The sequence below is a fragment of the Zingiber officinale genome, chromosome 2A, assembly GCF_018446385.1.
Source record: "Zingiber officinale cultivar Zhangliang chromosome 2A, Zo_v1.1, whole genome shotgun sequence".
Lineage (NCBI taxonomy): Eukaryota > Viridiplantae > Streptophyta > Magnoliopsida > Zingiberales > Zingiberaceae > Zingiber > Zingiber officinale.
In genome coordinates this window covers 679,247-700,209 of record NC_055988.1, presented here as the reverse complement: position 1 = coordinate 700,209, position 20,963 = coordinate 679,247, and the positions used below count along the sequence as shown (strand labels likewise).

General features: G+C 37.7%; 1 protein-coding gene and 1 long non-coding RNA gene across 5 annotated transcripts; both read left to right on the top strand.

The window, feature by feature from the left end:
- Positions 1-2,251: 2,251 nt before the first annotated feature.
- LOC122040424 lies at positions 2,252-10,893 on the top strand. 4 transcript variants are annotated; one of them, XR_006128620.1, is made up of 7 exons: positions 2,252-2,619; positions 2,789-2,882; positions 3,000-3,415; positions 3,771-5,931; positions 6,009-6,200; positions 6,298-6,436; positions 10,626-10,893. It is a non-coding gene; the product is annotated as an uncharacterized LOC122040424 (long non-coding RNA). The 4 variants fall into 4 exon arrangements; XR_006128619.1 differs by having other exon boundaries at positions 3,000-5,931; positions 6,311-6,436; XR_006128618.1 differs by having other exon boundaries at positions 3,000-5,931.
- Positions 10,894-17,700: 6,807 nt separating this feature from the next.
- LOC122040359 (subtilisin-like protease 4) lies at positions 17,701-19,954 on the top strand. Its single transcript, XM_042599677.1, has one exon. It carries the CDS (start codon positions 17,774-17,776, stop codon positions 19,952-19,954), a length of 2,181 nt encoding a protein of 726 aa, XP_042455611.1. The 5' UTR covers positions 17,701-17,773.
- Positions 19,955-20,963: the final 1,009 nt, after the last annotated feature.

The following is a 20,963-nucleotide window of genomic DNA, read 5'->3' as shown; positions in this document are numbered from 1 at the left end:
CTACTTTGGTGGCGAACTGGCGCCTCGTCGCAATGGATCAGCTCCGGGGCCATGTCAGCAGCAGTTCAGACGCTCGAAGTGGGTCCGAGCACCCAGGAGTCGATAAATACTTATCCCTTACCGTTGCGAAGCAGATTGAGATGACCAGTTAGGTGACCAGCTGGGGGCACCCAGCTCGAGTCCAGGGGCCCTGATCGCGCCACATCATCAAACGGTCACTTCGACCAGTGAGCCTATAAAAGGAGGCCTAGTGTTTGAGATTTAGCTCAACCCACTCTGTAATCTTTTTTGTTTTGAACTTTTGTACTCTCAACATTGCAAGAGGCTTCTCCGCCTTCAACAAAGGAGAACTTTCTGTTGGATCGTGAAACGTCGATAAAGGAGGGGGTGAATATCGATTCAAAAAACAGTGTTAATAAGAGTTAAGCGCAGCGGAATAATAAAAAAACTTAGAAAAACTGAACACGGTATTTTTTACTTCGTTCGGAGCCTGTGACGACTCCTACTCGAAGGCCCGTACTCCGTGAGTACTTTCGTTGGGCAATTCACTAGCAATTCGAAATAATGATTACAAAAATAGTACAATGAATGCTAATGAAAATTAAAACAAATACCGACAAAAATTTAATAAGAAAAAGAAAGGAGCGTATTGTCGGAGCTTTGTTAGCGTCGCAGAAGCGCAGAGCAGTAGAAGACTTTTCTTTTCGTTGTTGTTCTGAAGCTCCCCTCTGACCCTTCTTTTATATGATGCTCGGGGCGCCCTGGATGCCTTCCGGGCGCCCTGGTGAGACGTGGCAAGTCCAACCAGCGAGCTCCAAGTGGCGACGCGCGATCAGGATAATTTTTACCTCCAGGGCGCTCGGACCTCCTATTTCCAGGAACTCCTTCTCCTGCAAAATAGAGTTAGTCCGACAAATATATATCCTGTAAAACAGATTGTTAGCACAATTAAAGTTCAATAAAGTAATGGCAAAGAGTATGACTTAGATTCCGTCTTTCCGAGACCGGAATTTAGTCACGATCTCGACTTAGATATCCGAAATGGATCTAAGCCGGATCGACGCCTAATGTCCCCTTCCCGGGAACGCGTCCTCGCAGTCACTCCCCTCCAGTGACTTCCCTCACTTACCTGCCAGACGTTTGGTCAGCCCGTCGACCTGTCTGGACTTCGTGCCAGCTATCCGGCCAGTCCGTCGACCTAGCTGGACTTTTCGCCAAGCGTCCGATCAGCCTGTCGACCCTCTTGGTCTTCTTGCCAGCTATCCGGTCAGCCCGTCGACCTAGCTGGGCTTCGTGCCAGACATCCGGTCAGCCCGTCGAAGGCTCGTACTGGTGCTTTGACTGCTTTGGATTAGCAATCTTCCTGGTTACAAACTAAGTAAACTCGGAGTCTTCTCTTACATTTTATGTTGTTATTTTTGATTAACTAATGTGTGTTTGTATTTGTTAAATGGAAAGTAAAACAAATGTTTAATTCTAACTTGCAAGTAATTCACCCTCCTCTCGCCGGCTACACCGAGACCAACAAAGACGATCAAGAAAGAACAAATATGAGGAAGAAGAAGAAGAAGAGGTAAAAGAAGAGTTGTCATAGTTCGACGACATACCTATTTCAGAAAACAATCTAAGTTTTATTAAAATTCTTTATACTCAAGAGAATCACAAGGTTCTATTCAATGCAAAATATTCTTGCAATTGTATCCTTGTAAAAGGGAAAAAATATACAAGCACAGTTTTCACAATGATTCACCCTCTAAATCACTACGATAGAAGCACTAGTGTTGAAGGATGATTGATAACCATTATTTGGACGTCTTATTTTAGTATGATTTATTGATATTTTTATCTTCTTATGTATCTAAATTTGTGCTTTAGTTTCATAAGTTTGTGTTGTTATTAGTCTTTATTTCAATTTGGGTACCTTTTATGAATATTTTAAAATTTATTTGATTTGATTTGTTTTTTTTTTAAGAATTGAGAAAGATAATAATTGAGAGGAGGAATACTGATTTAATTAAAATAATTGATTTATTTTAATTGTTAGATAAACGAAGAGGAGGACGAGCCTAAATTTAAACTCTCATCCCAAGTCTAATTTTTAAAGTCCAAGAAGAATGCCTAAATCTTAATTTAGTTCGGTTCAAGTGAAAATTAAATAATGGTTTTCGGTTCGGTTGGTTCAAAAATTTCAGTCCGGTTCAGTGGAGATAAATAGGGTTTCCGGTTCAAGAAAAAGGGTCTCGGGCTCCCCTCGCTGTGCCTTTATTGTGCGCGTTTTTTGTTCACTGTTCTTCCCCATCCCCCGACACCGCGTTTCCCCTCTTCCGCGATTCTCTTCCGTTCGGCGACGACGGCGGCTCCGACGACCCCTGTGATAAGCGACGACATCTCCTCAGTGTTCCATACCGGCGGAGTGGTTCTGCTCCGGCGCGGTGGATTCCCCTCATCTCCCGATCTTGTTGAAGAGCGGCGGCTTCAGATTTAGGGTTTTCACCGGAGTGGTTCTGCTCCGGTGATTCTTTCCCTCTCCGTCCCTACCTCTGACGAAGCTCCCTGCCGACGTTGCGAACGCATGGAGATCTCAACAGAGGAGGACGCCGGCTTCACTCTTCTTCTCCGGTGAGTTTGGCTCTGAATCCGACGCTGAGGCTGCTGTGAACTCCTTGCGATGTGGTTGCAGAAGCAAGAGTCTCCAGCATATTCAGTGTTCGTCACAATTCCAGTAGAGCATTCAGCATCTTCACTCCAGAAATGCAAGTTACCTATAATAACTGACAGTTTGTTTCAGGATGTTGATGTTGGAATTCTGAGCTGGGAAAATGTTTCTTGATGGCACTCGAGTGATACCAGACACTTGGAGGGGTCTTGTACGCATAGGAAGAGTATGATTTACTATTGGATCAGTTATTCCTTCTTTTTTATGTTCAATGACTATAAAATATTTCTTATTCTTTTTCTTTTCTAATACCAACTATATTTTTCATGTATTGAACTGATAGGGTGCGGAAGGGCTAGTTCACTTCCAGTGGCTTGATCGGACCCAAAATACTGTTGAAGATGTACCCTGTGAAAACAAACATCATATGTTGTTTCCATGCCCAGCTAATGGATTATGCAAATCCATCTCCAGTTTTCTTTGTCTGATCAACAATGTCCTTAATTTATTTAACATTTATGAAGGAAATCATTCCCACTGTCTGCTGTGCAGCTATTCAAACATCCTTAATGTTGATAACTTCTCTAATAAAAAATGTTTTTTTTTCAATCCACTTGCCTTCTTGCTGCTTATCTGTAATGTTATAGAAATTTACTTGTTTATCTTGTGTTAGGTTTTGTTGTGTGGATATTATTTCACATTTCCTTGACCAGATAATATGATCATATTACCTTTCGAGATGAAGCAATTTTTGATAAGGTACATGTTTTGTGTGACTATTTACTTTTATTTGATTATGCTCGTTAAACTTTTATGATCTTCATAGTTAATTGTTAATTGCACATTCAAGTGTCTCAATCATCAGACAGGGTGTATATTCTGAGGTTTAATTCTGATAGTAGGAAGTTTTTCTTTTGGATGCAGGTCAGCTAATTTATGTTATAAGTTAAGGCAACTTGTATGTGCATCTTTATAATTTCTACTATTCAATGCACTCCATTTTCTTCCCCCCTCTAATCTGCAACATATCTCATTCATTCCCAATTAGTATAAGGGTACATATGTAATTTAATCCTTATTTTATTCAAAATTAACCAACCTTATGGTATGTCAGAATCATGGTGGCATACACGATGTTCATTCTGATTTGCATTATCCAAAGAGTTTACTTCACCAGATCTGATGGCAGAAGATGAGACTGAAGCTTCAGCACCATTGCAAATGTCTGAAACTCTGATTGTGAGAAGCACTGCAATCGTTCAACACCTAATCATGTTAGAAACTTGCCTGCATCGAGATCTTCAACAATATTTGGAAACACAAACACAAGATGAGTCACACCTAATAATTGATAGGAACTAAGACAACTGGCCTAAATAAAACAATTTAACAAGAAAATCACTATTCAACAATACCTGGTGTTTGATGTTTTTTATAATCCTTTGCAAATCCTCCAACTCCACATGAAGAAATAACTTCTCCGCCTAGCTTGCTGACCATATTATATGATCAACAAGGTTTCCAACTCTATGTACCAGAAGAAAATGAAGTCAATTGTTTCTTTCCCTAAATAAATGACAATTGAGACTTGAAACAGATAATACAATGCTAAAATAGAATGCAATAACAGCTCAAAAACTTTGCCAAATGCTGAAATGGATAGTGTTAGAAAATTAAATTGGTCATTTCTCATACTAAGAAGAAGCTTTTTGAAACCAACAAAGTGAATCGATTATTTATGAACAAAGGAAAACTCCATTTCTTTGGAGATTCCTATACAGTCTCAACCTCTTCTCAATTAAAAAAAGTTTCCTATGCACTTCCGCACGACACTGCTCAGCTAGAAAACCTAGCGATGACCAAATAGAAAAAAAGCCTTGAAGGCAACACTAGCGACAAAGAGAGAGTAAGAAGAAGAGCTTATCTGTTTTCTTATTTTGTAACTCTTCAATCTTAATATCAGTTTCATTTTTTAACTGTATGATTAACTCTTTCTCCTTCTTTAGTTGATTAATTTCTGCAAGTGAATTCGTATTTTTCTCATTCGCAGTATTTAGGCCATGACTCACAGTATCCAGATCATGTTTCGCAGTATCCAGCTAATGACGCAGCTGTCGGATCTGCCGCAGCTGGTTGACCAAGTCTTTGTGAAGACTCCTCAACTTAGTCTTGCTTCTTTTTCAACATCACTTCCTGCACTGTGAAGAAGAATTCAGGACAAAGGTGAGGAGTCTTCACGAAGACTTAGTCAACCAACGACGGCAGATGTGACAACTGTGCCGTGACCTGGATATTGCGAGACGTGACCTGGTTACTACGAGTCGTGACTTGAATACTGCAAATGAAAAAAATATAAAATCACTCGTAGGAATTAATCAACTGAAGAAGGAGAAAGAGTTAATCATATAGTTAAAAAATGAAGCTGATATTAAGATTGAAGAGTTACAAAATAAGAAAGCAAATAAGTTCTTCTTCTTACTCTTCTTTGTCACTGGTGTCGCCTTCAAGGTTTTTTTTTCTATGTGGTCACCGCTAGGTTTTCTGGCTGAGCGGTGTCGTGTGGAAGTGACCAGGAAACTTTTTTTAATTGAGAGGAAGTTGAAACTGTGTAGGAACGTCCAGAGAAATGGAGTTTTCCTTTGTTCATAAAAAATCGTTTCACTTTGTGGATTGAAAAAGTTTTTTAGTATGAGAAATGACCAATTTATTTTTCTAATAGTATCCATTTCAACATTTGACAAAGTTTTTGAACTGCTATTGCGTTCTATTTTTAGCAATGTATTATTTGTTTTAAGTCTCAATTGCCATTTATTTAATGAAAGAAGCAATTGAGTTCATTTTCTTCTAATGCATAGAGCTGGAAACCTTGTTGATCATAATATGACCAGCGAGCTAAGCGGAGAAGTTACTTCTTCTAGTGGACCTATGTGGTTGGAGGATTCTAAGAAGCATCTAAACATCAGGTATTGTTGAATAGTGATTTTCTTGTTAAGCTATTTTATTTGAGCTAGTTGTTGATGTTATTCAACATAGTATGTGTGTAGATGATATTGTTGAATAGTGATTTTCTAAGAAGAATTCAATTGTTTCTTGGTGGTGTTGAAGATCTCGATGCAGGTAAGTTTCCGACATTATTAGGTGTTGTATGATTAAATTGTAGTGCTTCTCACAATCAGAGTTTCAAAATTGGGCTTAGCCGACATTTTAAAGCCTGATTTGATTTTGCCTGTTGTTGGAAGCTTGCTAGTTGAGCAACATTTTTCACATTGCCTGAGGTGCCTCCTAATCAGTAAATTTTGTAGATATGGTGATTTTTCTACTATTTCTTTTTGATTTTGGAATTCTATTTCAGGGCTCATGGACTCCGGCTGATCTCATGGAGCTGTTGCAAAGTCTACAAGTTCACCTGCAAGGAGACACATTCACTCGTGTAAGTGACGGTTTCAGTTGGAAAAAGAGATAAAAGACTGTCTCCTAATTTGTAAGCAGGTGATTTGAACAAGGTGGATAGATCTTTTGCAGTTTGGAATCAACCTGAGCAAATGTACGTATCTCTGTTGTATTGACTGCCATCCATTAACTCAGTGAATACAACTAAGTTTAAGCACATCATATGACTTGGTCGATTAAGATTCCTCTAGTTTTTTGAAATAGTTGAAAGCATCATCTCGAGGAGGAGGAGGAAGTAATGGAGAAAGGATGTTCATGTTGCATCGCCATAGGTCTAAAAGATTTGGGGAGAAAGTCGAGTTTAAGCTCTCCAATCTGCTGGTTACCAAGGTGAATATTCTTCCCTGTATGATTTGATTCGGTCTTCTCTTCTTGTTTAATATTTGCTTGTGTGCATTTGTCAAAAGTTATACTTGGTTTGCTGGATTTGTTGGATCTTTTATTTGACTCCACTATGAAAAGAGATGCTCTTAAGGTAGTCAAGTTGAACTTCGATGAAATTTGTGCTACCTGTTGTTGAACAAAGAGTCACCCCTTCATTTGAAAACAAGAACTAGATCTGTAAACAAACTAGCTTGAGAAAATGCTTGTTCTTGATATCATGGTGGTGGCCTACAAGCTTTTCAATATTATTGACTTAACAAAGTTGAATAGAATGGTTGGATGTTCAATAACAATAACCAATCCTTATCCTACTAGGTGAAGTCGGCTATATGAATCCTTTTACGCCATTGAACTTTATCCCCTACTATATTATCTGTACTTAAATAAATTTTATCTTATTTTGTTGTTGCTAATTAAGTCTTTTTGGGTCTTCCTCTTCCTCCTTTGATGCGTGTGTTTGTCATAGTTTCATATCGCCTAATTAGACCATTTATTGGTCCTCTAAGTATATGCCTGTACCATCTTAAACATGTCTTTTGAGTTTTCCCTCAATAGATGCAACTCCGATTTTTTTTCTAATATTCTCATTTCTTATTCTGTCCATTTCGTACGTCTATATATCCACCTTAACGTCCTCCTCTCTGCAACTCTCATCTTCTGCTTATATGTTCGAGTTATATTCCAACATTCAGCTCTAACTGCTATTTTGTAGAACTTTTCTTTAATTTTTGGAGGGACTTTACGATCACATAAAACACCTGACGTTATCCTCCATTTTAACTTTCCTACTTGTATTTTATATAAGATATCTCTCTCAATCCCTTCATTAGTTTGCAAAAATGATTCTAAATATTTAAGCGTTTAGTTCTAGACAACTCGTCATCTTCTATCTTAATAATTATCTCATTACGTCTAATATTGCTAAACTTAAATTTCATATATTCTGTCTTTATTGTACTTAGTCTCAAATCATCCATTTAGTATTTCCTGCCAAGATTCTGGTTTAGCATTTATTCCTTCACGTGTTTCATCTATCAAAACAATATCATCTACAAACATGTACCACGGTACTGTGTATTAAATGTGTGCAGTGAGTTCGTTCATAATTAGTGTAAAAAAATAAAGACTTAAAGTTGATCCTTGAGGTAACCCTATGTTTATTGGAAATTGTTTAGTTACTCCTTCTGAAGTCTTTATTCTGGTCATTACATCCTCATACATATCCTTAATTATTTTAATATATGTTATGTTAATACTTCTCTTTTTTTTGAATTCTCCATATAATTTCCCTTAGAATTTTATTATAAACTTTTTTTATGTCAATGAATATCATGTATAGATCTTGTTTTTGCTCCCGATATTTTTCAATTAGTTGCTTAAGATGTATAACTTCTATTGTTGACCTTCCAAGCTTGAACCCAAATTGATTTCGGTCATCATAGTGTCATTCCTTAATCTTTTTTTACATTATTCTTTCCCAAAGTTTCATGGTATGAATCGTTAATTTAATACTCCTATAGTTTATAAAATTTTATATGTCTCTCTTGTTCTTATATAAGAGAACTAGAGTACTTATCCTCAGATATTTTTTTTTTTCATTTTCAATATAATGTTAAATAATTTTGTAAGTCATTCAACACCTTGTTTCCCTAGGTACTTCCATACCTCTATCGGAATGTCATTTGGTCCAATGACTTTTCCATTGTGCATCCCATTTAAAGCTTGTTCTACTTCTGAAGTTTGAATTCTAAGATAAAAATTTAAACTTCGATACTCATTTGACATACTTAAATTATCTATGTTAAACGGTTACCTAAACCTTTATTAAAAAATTGATAAAAATACCTCTTCCACCACTTTTTTATTTCTCCATCGTTTACTAGTATTCTATTGCATTCATTTTTAATACATTTTATTTGGATAAAATCTCTTATTTTTCTTTCTTAATTTAGTTATTCTATAAATATCTCGCTCCCTTTCTTTTGTATTCAATTTTTGATATAATCGTTCAAAAATTTCATTTTTTGCTTTATTCACTATTTCCTTAGCTTCTTTCTTAGATATTGAATATTTTTTTTAAAGTTTTTCTTGTTCTTACAAATATATAATTTTTTATAAGCTGTTCGTTTTTTCTTCATTTTCTTTTGTACTTTTTCATTTCACCACCAAGATTCCTTAGTCGGTGGTGCGTATCCCAACTCACCGAGTATACTTTTAGCTACTATTTTCAATTTTAATGTCATCTTATCTCATGTTATATTAGAGATCGTATATTTCATCGAATGCATGTACTTCTCTTCTACCACTTAATTCTAGGAGTTGTATATATTTTCTTTTTATTACTATGTTTAAGGCGTATATCCAACACTACTAATCTATGTTAGGTAATTAAGTTTTCTCCAAGGATTTTTCTATCCTCTTTCTAACCATAAGAAAATCAGTCTGCGATTTATTGTTCCCACTTTTGAATGTGATCAAGTGTTTTTTTTTTAAATGTATTAGCTAATATAAAGTCATATGTTATCGCAAAATCTAATATAATTTCCCTGCTTCATTTTTCGTTCCAAATCCATAACTCTTATGTACCCTCTCATATTTCTTATTTTTCATCCCGATATGTCCATTTTAGATCAGCTTCCATTAAAATCATTTCATTTGACGGAATGCTTTGTAATACTTCATTTAGGTTGTTCCAGAACTTTGATTTGGTAGTTTCATCTAATCCTACTTATAGTGTATATATGCTAATTACGTTCATAGATTCTTTCGCCATTATTATATTAAGTGCTATAATTCTATCTTCTTTTCTAACTATTCCTATAATTTCATCCTTTAATGAACTATCCATAATAATACCCACTCTATTTTTTGTTTGACTTTTTCCTGTGTATCATAACTTAAAACCCGAACTCTCTATCATCCTTGCCTTCTCGCCTTTCCATTTTGTCTCTTGTATACACAAAATATTTATTTTTCTCTTAATCATCGCATCTATTACTTCCATTGATTTATCATAGAGTTCCTATGTTTCATGTTCTAAACTTTAGATTATTAATTTTTTTATAATATTTATTCTTATCCAACTTATGGGGTGAGAAGTCTTGCATATTTAACACTACACCCAAGTTCTCATGGAGATGTAGTGATCATTACCGATATGTTACAGTTAGACCCTGCAACGCGAACTCTTGCATATTTAATACTACACCTGAGTTTTGGAGATGTAGCGTTCTTTGCTGAGACATTATAGTCGGACCCTGTAATGCATTCCTTTCGGGGAACAACCTAGCATTTAGCACAATAGCTTAATAGATCAATTCATTGGAATTTGCTATAGTTTAACTCTGTCTAGCAATCTAACGCAACTCTCCTCCTGTATCCGGATTTGGGACCGGCCATGATTGGTTTGGCGTGGGAGGAGTTAGAATGGCTGGATGTTCATGTCCTTTAATTCACTCCTCAAGGATGAATCAAGGAAAGCATAACAATTGACATTTGAGTCTCCTGATCGAAGCTAAAGAACCTTTAAATGTTCCTGCTGTATACCAATTCGTTATTAGGGTACCCGAGTTTTCAGATTCTGACTGGTGGCCATTCTATCCACATCTTGTAGTGTAGCTAGATTCCTCTCCGGTCTAGTTTAATATCACTTATTCTGCTGTGTTTATATGAATTTTGCATCACTTGTTTACTTTATGGTATCAACATACATCCGATAAAATAAATAAATAGACTGGAAACTAACTGTTGAGTCTATATGGGTGTCCCAAGATAATACATCAAAAGAGCTTGAATAAAGCCATTTTAAGATTGTTGTTTCGCTGGTCTGATACAAAAATCACTATGTTTCTATATGTAATTGCATATGTTATTATTAGATAAAATCTCTTTTTGCTGAAAATTAGTAGTTTATGCTGGTTAAAAGCTATGACTAGGTATGTTAGAATGGATTTCTTGTGCAGGCTTCTGCTAGTTCTGTGATCATTGTTGAGGTTACCTTAAACCAAGCAGATTATGCCCCCCTCTTTGAAAAATTGTGATTCTTGGACAACTATACTAGTGCAACATTATGCCCCTTATGTCGTTATACTAGTGCACCATTTTCCCGATCATATTAAGTTTTTTTCAACTCTAGGTCCTCAAGCTCGTCCTTGGGTCATACTAATCAATGGGAAGATACTGCTGTACAACCTTCTGGAAGTGGAGTGAGGATGCCTTTATTAAGGCCTTCTGATTCTTCTAAGATCATCTTGGTTATATTGTATTGCTTGTTATAATTCTTCTATTGTTAGTGATTGATGTTCTTTTGTAAAATATATGTAGTTGATTTAGAGGGATTTGTGAGCTTTGTAAAATAATGTAAAATAATTATTAGATGAATAAAAATTATATATTCGGATTTAGATTATATTTTGTAATCCTTTGTTGATGAATTGTGATAATTTTAAATTTTAAATTTGAATTATATATTTTAAATAAATCCCAATGAGTATAGGATATTCATCATCATATTTATTAACGGATATCTTTTATACTACTAATTTTATTCATTCCATCCAATTATAATTCAATAAAAATATATTCAAATTTATATCATATTTTAAAATTTTTAATTAAAAAATAAATTAAACATCTATATAGTCTATTTTAAATATCAATCAAAATAGTTTTATATATATATATATATTGGATATTCGAGTAGGATATTGGGTATTGGTAATCCTTTCATATCCTTTTTTATTTCGGTCGGATATCAAATTTCTTATCGGGTTCGGATGAAATTGTCATCCTTATAGGCTAGCCCACAAATAAATAAATAAATATATATATATATATATATAGAAAAAGTTGAAAATTTTAAATTTAGTTAAAGATTAGGTGGGTTAATAGACTAACCATTTTTTTTTAAAAAAAGATAGAAAATGTTAAAAAAAATTTAAGTTTGAATTGCGGATTCGATGGGTTAACTCTACAAACTTATTAAGTTTTTCATTTTAATTTTAATTTTTTGTAAAATTTTTTTATCAACCCGTAAGTCGACCCAAACAAGTCGAGGGCCCAAGTGGGCCAATCCGTCGGAACCCATCTTAAAATGGATTGATAAATTTTCAATCCAATTCATTAAATTGTTTGGCGTGGCAGGCCAATCTAATGAGCCAAATCCAAATTGAAGACTCTATGAAATAACCCTAATTACTTACGTACAACTGAACCATACAACGTCAACGATACACTAGCATGTGATTTGCTAGAAACTAAACCATAAACTCCACAATGAAAGGGGACATCTTTGCATCACATAATTGTCCAAAGCAAAATAATAAGAGAATGGATAAGTAACCATATTTTCAAAAGAAAGATATTTGTAACCTCCTACCAAAGTAAGTCAACAAGTAGTCTCCATTTCGTACTAACATAACCAATTAAAGGAAAAAGAACTAATAACTAGCACTTATAGTCCCTAGACAGTGTGTGACGCATTCAACCTCATTTCCTCAGTTACTCCGTCTCCGTGTCCCCCGTCCCATTCTGGATGGTATATTCCTCACCTACAATCATGATAAAATGAGTCAACAGATCCGGCAAGCATAATCCATTAGTAAGTATATAATATAAATAATGAATTTGGAACGTAAAGCATAAATCATAGAATAGATATCTACTATACATGAATGAAAACACAAGGTTAGCTTAAGGGAAGAAAAGTTGGATGACATGGAACATGACCATAATAATATCTATATGCCAAATAAAATCACAGGTATAACTTAATGAACATGTACTTAAGGGAGGACTCGGTGGTAATCATCATTTGAGCCTGTTTGTTCAGTCCATGATTAAAACTCTAGAGGTACCTCTTAAAAGTCTTATATTCATATGGCTTAAGCCAACATATTTCTCATTATCATTTCTATATGGACGAGTTCTCTCCGGAGGGTATCTCGGGGCACCCATCCCGTATTATTATCACACGTACCCCTAAGCGTCCAATTATCATGAAGAATTAAATGAAAACCACACATGACCTAATGTATATCATAGTTTACAAGTAAACATGCGTAGTCTTATAATGACCTTCACAAAGAACTCACAAGAACTAGTAAAGCAAACTAATAGATTTTTCATACAAATGTTAAAATTCTACATAGCCCGAGAGAACCATGAAAGAACAACAACTAAGTTGCATGCTACCAAAAATCTAACAAAAAAGTAGCAACTAAGGTAAAGCAAACTCAACGTTGAAAGCATAGCAAGGGACTCACCGAATTCCCAAGAGAAACAAAAAGTATGATTAAAAAGGGGTTTTCCCCTTTTCTTTAACCACAAGTTCTCCATCAACCCAGCTATTTAACACTAGGCCATCAACAAAGCATCCAAAAATCCATTCGAGCTCCATAGAAAATGCTCACACCTCTCGAACACACCTCTTCTCTTATCTCACAGATTCATGCAATTCCAAGGATGAAGGATACTTGCCAACGTACATGCATGATAATTAATTAAACTTTTATGGAAAATGAGATATCATCACATGCTTACCCAACTATATATATATTATTTTGTTCAAACTGATTTTAAAAATTTTGAAAACTTTCTTACTAGAAAAGCTTCTTTGTCTTTGTCGAGAGGAGCTTCGGAGTTTGGTTCGTCCGTTTTTGCCTTTAGGATGATGTTCTGACTCAGCTCCTTTAATTTCTTAGTCTTACACATCTAGATTCACGAAGTTCTAATGTAAAAAATAAGTTTTTTAACGTACTTACCTCTAGATCCATAGAGATGCAATAGGAGTCAATTATCGATGTCCAATAAGGGTCCTTGAGAAAGCATTAAGAGCATACCTTAGGGAGTCTCTGTTCGTTACTATTTCTTTGATATTTGTGAGTTCGGTGATCAACTCCTTTAGTTTGGCATGCAGTTGAGCGACCGACTCTCCTTTTAGCCAGAGGTTCGTCAATTAATTCCAGAGCATGTCCCATTCGGAAGTCCCTTCATGCAATTCTAGGAACTTCTCTCAGAATTCTTTCACCGAGTCATAGCTGCCGATTTGATTGACTTCTTTGGGTGGAAGAATGCTTAGCAGGTGATATTCAGCTCTTCCATTTGCCACGAATCATTTTGTTCTTTCTTATTCCACAAATGCTCTTCCTTTTCCTCTCTATGTTGGTATTTAGGTACTATAAAATCATATTTTATTATTAAAAAATTTTGAAATTGGTTTTGAAAAATAACTCTATTCGACGTTTCTAGAGTAAGAACTCCCCCTCGAACTTTGGTGGATGGATGCCTGGTCTGTCCATCATTCCCTTACTTTAACAGGTGGCTAGTCCTTTTGAAGCGGTTGAGTTCTGATATTACTGGTTGGTCCCAATTGAGCTCGTGGGCCGCCATACGAATGTCTCCAGGTTGCTCTGGTCTCCAAATCAGGTTTATTGGTATATTTTTTTTGACCAAGGGAGTTACTTGCGGTTGACACAGTGTTATCCCCAAGTAATGTCCATGCAACCAAGATTCTTACTTTTGATAGATAGAACTATCATGGGCACCGCTACTCCAACTTAGGACAACTACTAATGCCTATCCACAGTCTTAGCTAAGTAGGTGACCTAGGTCAAGTAGTATGCTGAAGATGCCCCAAAAGTGGTTAGGAGTCTAAATCTAAGACCACTGCATTTGCATGCTTACTATGAACTAAAAATGCATGCTCTGTATGTTGACTATGCCTAATCAAATACAACTCTCGCTCAAAACCAAAAATGCATGCTCTATCAAAATGCATGCTTCATGAACCGAGCTAATCTACATATATGTTATGAATGTGTAATGTATGATGAGTGCATAATAAAATGACACTCATGCGTTGATCCTATATGAAAATTGAAGAGATGACATGCTGTGTAGGTGACAATGTGACTGACCAGTAGAAGATTTTGCGAAGGATAGAGATGATGAACTGGGGTTGAAAAGGAGCTTCCTCTTCCTCTCTACACACACTCAAACAAGCACACAAAATCTCAGTGCTAAAAAATCAGGGAAGGGGTCCCTGGAGAAGGCCCTCCGATACTCAAGTCAGTACGATATCCGAGCGAAAAAATGGAGAGAAGAATAGTAGAATGCGTGCACGTAAGTAAGACTGCTGTAAGGCGTGCACATAAGTAAGACTACTGTAAGGTGTATGTACCTTGCCAACGGAGAAGACCCTTTTTATTTATCACCTCTCATAACCTCATAACCTTGCAATCATGAGATGGAAGAGGATGTCAAAGATTGTCGAGTAAGGGAATATGTACAACATGCGAGGCATATAGTCACTATCCAAGAAATCTTCCGCTACTTGTGACACCTCTTTTGTCTTTTGTAACTTACGCCATTAATGAGGCGGTTGGAGGAATATGACTGTCATAAGCCATTGACTGATCGGAAATGTAATCATCATCGAAGAATGTTCTAGTGAATGTTCACATTATAATAGAGGAATATTCTCTAACAAAATAGTTGTTATTCTAACAAGTTATTGTGATTCTCTGATCATGTTGTCTCCTGAGTTATCCTGACCAGATCTTTAAACCGACCAACTGTATAGACATCCTTCCCTTAAGATGCTTGGTTATGCACTGGGTGGTGCTGCAGATCTGCTCTGGAAGTTATATAAAGCTAAGTCCCATAGGTCCAGTCGGTTCTTTATCCTACTATCCATCTACCGGGATACTTGCCTCTAAGAAATGAGGAATTGAGTTCCAGGAGATTTAATCGGTACTTTAAGTTGATCTTCCATAAAAGAGAAGATCTGCCTCTTGAGTGAGAATCTAAAATCTAGAAATTCGGACAAGTTTATAAGGGGAGCTGCTTTTCTATATGTTTGAGCAGTAAGTATGCCGAGCTGTGTAAATTTGATCAGAGTTATTACTGACCGGTTATATGAAGAAAGACCGACATATAAGAAAATCCATAAGTTCAACGGTCAGTGTGGTTGACCGGTCATATACTGAAAGACTTGTATTGAGTGGAAATTGGGTCTCTTTATGTCGGCCGAACGTATGACCGGCTGAGTCTGTGATAGGTTAGATTTCGTTTAAACTCGGTTGGCTATTGATTGCTCGGATATATAATAGATGTCTTAATACAAGAATGGGACGCTAGGTTCCCTGAGTCCAATTGGCTCATAGGCCGGCCACCCTCGTACTAAAGGCCTTAGCGCTGTGCGAATAACAAAGCCTCATAGAGAGTAATACACTAGTTGCTACCTCCCATTGACTCTTCCACTACTACGCCACCTTGACTTTGATTATCACGTTATACTGAGTCCGCTCATAAAATCCCATATCACACGTATTAGCCATGTCTAAGTGTTTGATTCGAGTATGCATCGAGTGACTTGTAAACATCAATCTATATCTTCCTGAAAATCAACTCTGCATCAATCCTCATACATTCCCTTAAATAAGTTGTGGTTACTCGCCCTCCAAATATGATGTACCTTAGAATACATGATCTAGGGTCTCCTCCTCATGTCGGCAGAAGGTGCATCACTTGTCCTCCTAATACTCCCACTTAGCATGGACAGATAGCCTCCCATGTGTTAGGAACCATAGCGTTTTTGTCAAACTAATTTTACCCATTGTTTCTTAGCCCTATTATCTTTGAAGTGATTATATGCCTTATGTACACTCCTTTCCCCCTACTAAATTCCACTTTGTCAGTGTTTAGCCTATGGCTCATTGCTTTTCTATAGGGCTGAGTCGAGCTTGACTCGATCACCTTTCTAATCTTCTTTAAGAGTGTCCCTTTTCAGCTCACCTCTCATTGGAGCTAAGTGAGACGACCTTTCCACCAAGAAAATAGAATTAAGTGCTACGTGGCAAATACTCCAATCAACCAAGTGACATTCCAGTGAAATTTGATCCATTCCTCGACCTCTAATTGGAATATTCTGTATGAGAAATATGATATACTATTATTTTTGTCTTTTTTTAAATAGAATATTTTTTTTACAATTCTAATAATTAAGGATGTCTTTTTTTTTTTTTTTTTTTTTATTATTTTACTTCTTTTTTATGCACTGATTGGGCAATAACCAATAAAAATTATTAATTACTAAACAACAATAATAAAAAAAAAATCAAATCTTTAATTTATCAAAAATATCTTAAATATTTCTTATGTCCACCTTTAATTCATTTTATTTAATTTTAATATGAATTTATTTCTTTCTTCCTTAAAAAACACAATCATCCTTAAATAAATATTTACAACATATTTCTTTCATATTTAAATAAAAAATATTAATTATTCACTCAATTTTATAATCCGGTAATTATTTATTACACCCGATGACATCCAGAAAATTAATAAAAAATATATAATTTTACTAGGCAAGTGATATGACATGGTTTGACTTTTATTAAAAACTCTGCCTGGAATTTTTTTAACATTATACAATTTAAGTTTTTAGAGAGATAGTAAAAGAACCGGATCCTATAGACCGTAACTCCTAATTCATTTTTAATCATGAGTTATTGATAAATAAAATTTCATAGACCTTACTTATATAATAGGTAGGGTCTATAAATTTTCATCTATGAATAAAGTGATCCATCTTCTAGACCGTATTTTACGATCTAGAGGATAAATAAGATCTCATAGACCCTACTTATATAATAGATAAGATCTATAAATTTCCATCTATAAATAAAATGATCCATCCTCTAAATTATATTTTACGATCTAGAGTCGTAGCAAAAAAAAAAAAAAAAAAAAAAAAATGGGAACCGTCACATCAGCGGCCCCCTAGAGCCGGTCTCACGGATATGGAGGGAGGTAAATGCAGGTACACAGGTGGAAAGTACATAGCGGAGACGTTAACCTCAGACAGTGACACCCCGGGGATCGACCCCTGGACCTTTCAGTCACAGAACCATGCACTCCCCATTTGTACTACGCCCTGGGGACAAAATTGAACCAGAGTCGTAGCAAAAGATTTGATAAATGATGTACCAAATGTGAATGTAATTACTATCTGACAAATACGTAATTTAATATTTGCATGAATATCATTTGAATACAAATGTCAAATGTGAAAGTAATGAGTATTTGACAGACACACGTCGTAATTTAAAATTTTCATGAATTATCATATAAATATATATTATATATTAAATAGATTCTAAAACGGAGGAATTATTATATTTTAATCATACATCGTCTCTATATCTCGCACCGTATACGGCTCTGCATGTATCGAAGGATCTTTGTTTAACGGAAAATATAGCAATTTAGATTCCTGACATGAATCTTGCGCCATGGCTGTTCTTTCTTCTCCTCGCTTTCTTCTCAAATTCCTCCGTCGCCTCTCCTTCTTCTACGAGTCGTTATATTATTCAAGTGGAAGAGCCGATTGAGCCGCTGACGGAAGGGAGCCTAAAGGGCTGGCACGAATCTTTCCTACCACCAGCCGTCGAGGCGTCTGGCGTCGATCGACGGCTGCTGCACTCCTACAGCGACGTATTCAGTGGGTTCGCCGCCATGCTGACAGAGGAAGAGCTGCAGGCGATGGGGAAGAAGAATGGCTTCGTGCGTGCGTTCCCCGACCGAGTGTTGCGCTTGATGACCACCCACACGCCGGATTTCCTCGGGCTCAAGGTCGGGAGCAAGGGGCTGTGGAATGATTCGAATCTCGGAACCGGAGTCATCATCGGAGTTCTCGACACCGGCGTGACTCCCGGCCACCCTTCCTACGACGACGAGGGGGTCCCGCCTCCGCCCTCAAAGTGGAAGGGTTCGTGCGACCTCAAGACCGGTTGCAACAACAAGCTCATCGGCGCCAGGTCGATGATCGCCGGTGGGGGTGGTAGTCCTCCCGTCGATGAGGACGGCCATGGGACCCACACTTCCGCCACCGCCGCAGGCAACTTCGTCCGAAACGCGAGCTTCTTCGGCTTTGCCGAAGGCACGGCCGCCGGAATGGCCCCTCGGGCTCACCTCGCCATCTACCAGGTTTGCAGCGGCGAAGGCTGCAATTCCGCCGATATCCTAGCCGGGTTGGACGCAGCTGTCAAGGACGGCGTCGACATCCTCTCTCTCTCGCTCAGCGGCCGTTCCACGCCTCTCGACCAAGATGTCGTCGCCATCGGTTCGTTTGCGGCGGCCAGGAAGGGCATCTTCGTCAGTTGCGCAGGCGGCAACAATGGACCTGAGTATCACACCCTCTCCAACGAGGCACCATGGATCCTCACCGTGGCGGCCAGCAGCGTCGATCGAAGCTTCAGGGCCTCCGTGAAGCTTCCCAGTGGGAAGGTGATCCCCGGAGAGTCTCTCGACCAGCCTAGCAACTTTCCTGAAAGTTCTCTTCCTCTGTACTACTCCATCGAGTCGCCATCCTGTGATATGGATCCTCCCGACGATAGCCATAGGGGCAGCATCTGGGTCTGCGAAAGCGGTAGTCTTGAACGTGTGGCAGCGTTCGCCGAGTCCCATGGCGCTACGGCATTGATCTCCATTTCCTCGAAGACAGAGGGCGCCACCATCTCGATCAGGAAGATGGACTTTCCCGGAGTAGTGCTCACCGTCCAAGAAGGCTCCGACCTCATATCGTATTTGAACTCTACTTTCGACCCCTCCGCGTCGATCGTCTTCAATGGGACAGTTCTCGGTGTATCCCCCGCCCCCGTCGTGGCTTTCTTCTCCTCCCGGGGGCCGTCTCAGGCAACACCGGGAATCCTCAAGCCAGACATCTCCGGCCCTGGCCTTAACATCTTCGCAGCCTATATTCATTCCAGTGACACTCCGGATCAGTACTATATTATATCTGGCACGTCCATGGCGACACCTCACCTTAGTGGTGTCGCCGCGCTCTTAAAGGCCGCACATCCTGCTTGGTCACCAGCAGCTATCAGGTCGGCAATCATCACCACGGCAAACGCCGACATCTCTGACGAGTTACTTGAGCCGGCACTCTATTTCGCCAAGGGTGCAGGACACGTCAACCCTAATAAAGCTGCCGATCCCGGTCTTATTTACGACATCACCAACGATGACTACGTCTCCTACATTTGCGGCAAATTCGGCGAAGCAGGCGCTAGAAATATAGTGCGCGGAGTCGTGGACTGCTCAAAGAGCGTGATGGAAGAGGAGCTCAACTACCCGTCGATTCTACTATCCCCCAAAGGCGGGGCAACGGCCAAAGTGACCCGGACGGTCACAAACGTTGGACCGGCGAAATCGAGCTACATGGTGTCGGTGAGCATATCAAAGACTGCCGTGTTGGCTACTGTCACCCCTAAGATGTTGACATTCACCGAGCTGAATGAGCAGAAGTCGTTCACCGTAAGCGTGGAATGGGGCGTTGACGGACCTCCCACGTCAAGCAATCATATCGTGGAGGGAAAGTTGACTTGGACCTCCGACGATGATAAATATGTAGTGATCAGCCCATTTATCGTCTCTGCCGTGAATCACATGGAGCGTTAGTTCGAGCTTGTCTTCTTCATTGCAAATATGATATATTATTCTTGATTATTAAGAAGCATGTGTATAATATATGAGGTCCCTTCGGGGCGGTGCGATGATTAAGACTAGGGTGTTGCCATATGAGGTTTTGGGGTCGAAATTCGGCGTGACCGAGCATAACCTCTTCCGTGTCTTGGCCATTTGCACTAATGACTAGTAGCCACCCGTGATTTACCTTCTCTGTGTTGGTCTAGGAACGAATTAGCGGGAGCGCTGAGGGCGAGCGAATCACCTTTTATCACATGTATATAATATATATATATATATATATATGAGCCACCACTTGGTCATGATTTTTCGGTTACGGTAAAAGGTGAATATTTTAAAAAATTTAATAATTTGGAAAACTCAGCCAAATGCCATCGTTATTTTTAAAACCATTAATATCAACAAATATCACATTAATATCTCACAAAAACCATTAATTAATTGATGTATTAGTGTGCCAAAACAATAATTTAGCCCTATCATCTTTGACTATGTGAAAAATAAAATATATCACATAGATTAGGATACTTATTGCTCTCTAATAATTAAAATTTTAAAAATTACAAAAGAGTTTCTATAATATTGTTCATCCCTCTAAAATGAACAAATTCTATTCCTAATTATTGCTCTCTAATAATTAAAATTTTAAAAATGACAAAAGATTTTACAATATTGTTGATCTCTCTAAAATGAGCAAATTCTATTTCTAATTAATTAATCTTGACTCATCCTTGTCCTTGCCCGTGTCATTGACATCCACTCTATGGCTCGTCTAATCAATGAATTCAATGACTAATCAATTCTTCCCTGTTATAGATGTTGAATTGATATTGTGGCTAGAAAGATTAATACTTAGTCACTTTTGTTTCGTGCTTTTGCTCTTGTTTATAATTTATTAATAGAAGAGGAAAATATAGAACAACATAAATATAAATATGCAAACACACACAACAAACTAAGATAAGTAATTTGACAACTCACA